The sequence below is a fragment of the Hordeum vulgare genome, chromosome 6H (genome assembly GCF_904849725.1).
Source record: "Hordeum vulgare subsp. vulgare chromosome 6H, MorexV3_pseudomolecules_assembly, whole genome shotgun sequence".
NCBI classification, from domain to species: domain Eukaryota; kingdom Viridiplantae; phylum Streptophyta; class Magnoliopsida; order Poales; family Poaceae; genus Hordeum; species Hordeum vulgare.
In genome coordinates this window covers 358,194,715-358,198,766 of record NC_058523.1, presented here as the reverse complement: position 1 = coordinate 358,198,766, position 4,052 = coordinate 358,194,715, and the positions used below count along the sequence as shown (strand labels likewise).

General features: G+C 53.3%; 1 protein-coding gene across 1 annotated transcript; it reads right to left on the bottom strand.

Annotated features, from left to right (window-relative positions):
- Nucleotides 1–339: 339 nt before the first annotated feature.
- On the bottom strand, nucleotides 340–1,032 carry LOC123405488. The gene has a single exon (XM_045099156.1). It carries the CDS (start codon nucleotides 1,030–1,032, stop codon nucleotides 340–342), a length of 693 nt encoding a protein of 230 aa, XP_044955091.1.
- Between the last annotated feature and the right edge of the window lie 3,020 nt (nucleotides 1,033–4,052).

Sequence of the window (4,052 nt, the reverse complement as noted above, 5' to 3'; positions counted from 1 at the left end):
GTTGTGCCACCGGCACCGACGACCCGATGGCCGCCTGCCGCGTGCTGGAGCGAGTCGGGGTAGAGGTGGCCCTAGTCTTTGGCGGCGCCGCCGGACGGCGCGCGGGGGTAGTGCCGATCAGCGGCTGCTTGGTCGTTCGGAAGAGGCCCCGCGACTCAGGCCTAGCGACGGCCTCTCAGATATCCAACTGTCTGACGCGTCCCGTGACCGCCCCGAGCTGGACCTCCATGGTGTTAGCCGGCGATGGAGTGGCTCTGTGGAACTGGCCCAGGTCAGAGACTGCAGCCGACAGCGTCGGACTGAATGCGTCCAGTTGCACTGCCTCGCAGGAGACTTTGACTAGAGGGGCCTCGTCGAACTCGAGAGAGGCTGCAACCGCTGCCTCTGCGGCGATGTGGACGTCGGCCGCCAGGCCGTCGACGATGACAGAGGCGATGGTGGGCTTCTTCGCCGTCCTGAAGAAATCCTCGACCGGGTCTTTTCCGCTGATGCTGCTCCTCGCGACGGGGGCGGGCTGGGTGGCCGCGGTGTCGGAGCCGGTGTCCCTGGCAGCCCCTGAAGGGGTAGGGATAGTTTGGCGCGGCCTCGACTGGCATCTCGCCGACGCGGTGGCCCTCCCAGCCCCCGAGCGACGGCCCGAGGACTCCCTCGATCCGCGCCTGGCAGGCGGGGATAGGCTGCGACAGCGCTGCGGAGGCGCAGCGCGAGGTGGAGCACGCGAGTCGCCGCGACGAAGGAGGACGTCCTTCGAGGACCTACGCCCGCCTGCACCCGGCCCTCCCTCGTCGTCGCGGTCCCTCGACCGGCCACCCCGAGGCTCACCACGGCATCCCATGCTGGCAACCGGGGCACGAGCCAGGCGATGCAGCCGATCATTCCTCTGGCCGTCCTCAACATCCATCGTCCAAGATGCAGGGGCCACCACCGGGAAGGGAGTGTCGTCGTCGTCGGAGCCGGACGACGGAAGGCCGCTCTGGGCGGAGTGAGAGGAGCGCGGAGAGGGCGGCATCCAGTCCTCGACCATATCGACATGGATGAGCATGGTGTACTCCGCCGACGCCGGTGGCGGAGCAACCCGTCTCTCTGGCGGGAGAAGCCGGTGGTGGAAGTTATTAGGTACGATGTTATCCTAGACACCTAGGTAGATTACACGCTCTACAAGCGCTGCAGCCGTTCACCTAGGTGCTCTTGGTGAGTTGACCATCATACGGTGAAAGTTAGAACCGGCAAGTTCCAGACTTGCCTTATGAACGCAACCCATAGCTAGCACAGTAGTACGTGATAGGTACCATATCCTCCCGGGTGTATTTCTGTATAATACATGATACGATCTCTAGACATATTTTTTTTTCCTTAATTGCTTGATTCATCCTATGGAAAAAAACGCAAGGTTGTAGAACTCCCCTCGAGAGTGTCTTCATGCACGCGCCTACACATGCCGCGGCGGACTCGACCCCTTGTAACTAGGAATGAGATCGAATAAAGACTTCCCTTGCATGTATCACTACAGGAAAATCACGTTTTACCGCAAGCTATAAGTCGTGTTTTTTTTTCGAGTACTCGGCTTATTTAAATATAAGTCGTGTATACAAGGAAAAACATCCGGTAAAAACAATGCACTCGGCTTATGCTATCATATAAGCCGAGTATCCAGAAAAAGCTCTCGGCTTATAGTTTTCACACGGTATATATGAAGAAAGCACTCGGCTTATAGCGTGTCATCCGGTAAAGGTACCTGCCACGTGTCTACAACAGCGGTGTTTGACGACGCCGTCACGGCTTGAGCAATAAGCCATGTGCTTGACAAGTACACACGGCTTACACACACTATAAGCCGTGTGCTTCACAAGTACACACGGCTTACACATAGTATACGCCGTGTGCTTGGCAAGTAGACACGGCTTACACACTATATGCCGTGTGTTCTGCAAAAGCACTCGGTTTATATTTTATAGATTTTCAAATTCAAAAAAGTTCTAAAGTGATTTCCCTTGCATTTATCTTTAATCCCTGAATGTTATTTATTTATTCATTTTACCACAGGAATGTCTCTCATGTCGGCTATAGACCGTGTGAGGGAGGGTAGAAAGATCACCAAAACCCAAGAAATGCAATAAATGTCTCAAATAGTTGTGGGCCCACCCAGAACGTGCCCAAACTTTTGCGACACCCTACAAGGGGCATGTGATGACGTCGTGCCTTATCCTAAGGATTTCTGGCATCCTACCCTTTTCCGAGGCTTCAAACGGTTTGATGAGGCATGTCACCCAAGTGATTTCGTATCCCTGATGGCTGGGGCTGCCCCTCCCACGCCTGCACAAGGCATACCCATGTCACAGATACATCACATAGGATTTTCCATGCTTCTTCTGGGCATGATTTCATGTGTCGGCTTGCAGATCTGCAATTTCCGACACTGAAACCCTAGAATTGCAATAAATATCTCACATATTGTAGTCGGGTCAGAAAAATGCACGGGCCTGACACGTCTCATTCGATGGCCTCCTTTGAGAGCACGAGGAGTTTCGATGCCAACGGAGCAACATGACCAACACTTCCTTCACAAACGTGACACGTTCCCTCTCGATACCAAGAGAATAACTCAAAGATGGTGCAGTTTACAAGCGGCCTCCGGTAAGCCCCACCCAGACCGTGTCCAAACTTTTACGACACCCTACAAGGGGCATGTGATGACGTCGTGCCTGATCCTGAGGATTTCTGGCATCGTACCATTTTCCGAGGCTTCAAACGGTTTGATGAGGCATGTCACCAAAGTGATTTCGTACCCCCGATGGCTGGGGCTGCCCCTGCCACGCCTGCACAAGGCATACCCATGTCACAAATACATCACATAGGATTTTCCATGCTTCTTCTGGGCATGATTTCATGTGTGGCCTGGCAGATCTGCAATTTTCGACACTGAAACCCTAGAATTGCAATAAATGTCTCCAGTATTGTAGTCGGGTCAGAAAAATGCATGGGCCTGACACGTGTCATTCGATGGCCTCCTCTGAGAGCACGAGGAGTTTCGATGCCAACGGAGCAACATGACCAACACCTCCTTCACAAACGTGACACGTTCCCTCTCGATACCAAGAGAATACCTCGAAGATGGTGCAGTTTACAAGCGACCTCGGGTAAGCCCCACCCACACCGTGTCCAAACTTTTACGACACCGTACAAGGGGCATGTGATGACGTCGTGCCTGATCCTAAGGATGTCTGGCATCGTACCATTTTCCGAGGCTTCAAACGGTTTGATGAGGCATTTCACCCAAGTGATTTCGTACCCCCAATGGCTGGGGCTGCCCCTCCCACGACTGCACAAAGCATACCCATGTCACAAATACATCACATAGGTTTTCCATGCTTCTTCTGGGCATGATTTCATGTGTCGCCTCGCAGATCTGCAATTTCCAACACTGAAACCCTAGAATTGCAATAAATGTCTCAACATTGTAGGCGGGTCAGAAAAATGCGGGGGCCTGACACGTGTCATTCGATGGCCTCCTCTGAGAGCACGAGGAGTTTCGATGCCACGGAGCAACATGACCCACACTTCCTTCACAAACATGACACGTTCCCTCTCGATACCAAGAGACTACCTCGAAGATGGCGCAGTTTACAAGCGGCCTCGGGTAAGCCCCACCCAGACCGCGTCCAAACTTTTATGACACTATACAAGGGGCATGTGATGACGTCGTGCCTGATCCTAAGGATGTCTCGCATCATACCATTTTTCGAGGCTTCAAACGGTTTGATGAGGCATGTCACCCAAGTGATTTCGTACCCCCGATGGCTGGGGATGCCCGTCCCATGACTGCACAAGGCATAGCCATGTCACAAATACATCACATAGGATTTTCCATGCTTCTTCTGGGCATGATTTCATGTGTCAGCTTGCAGATCTGCAATTTCCGACACTGAAACCCTAGAATTGCAATAAATGTCTCAAATATTGTAGTCGGGTCTGAAAAATGCGGGGGCCTCACACGTGTCATTCGATAGCCTCCTCTGAGAGCACGAGGAGTTTTGATGCCAACGGAGCAACAT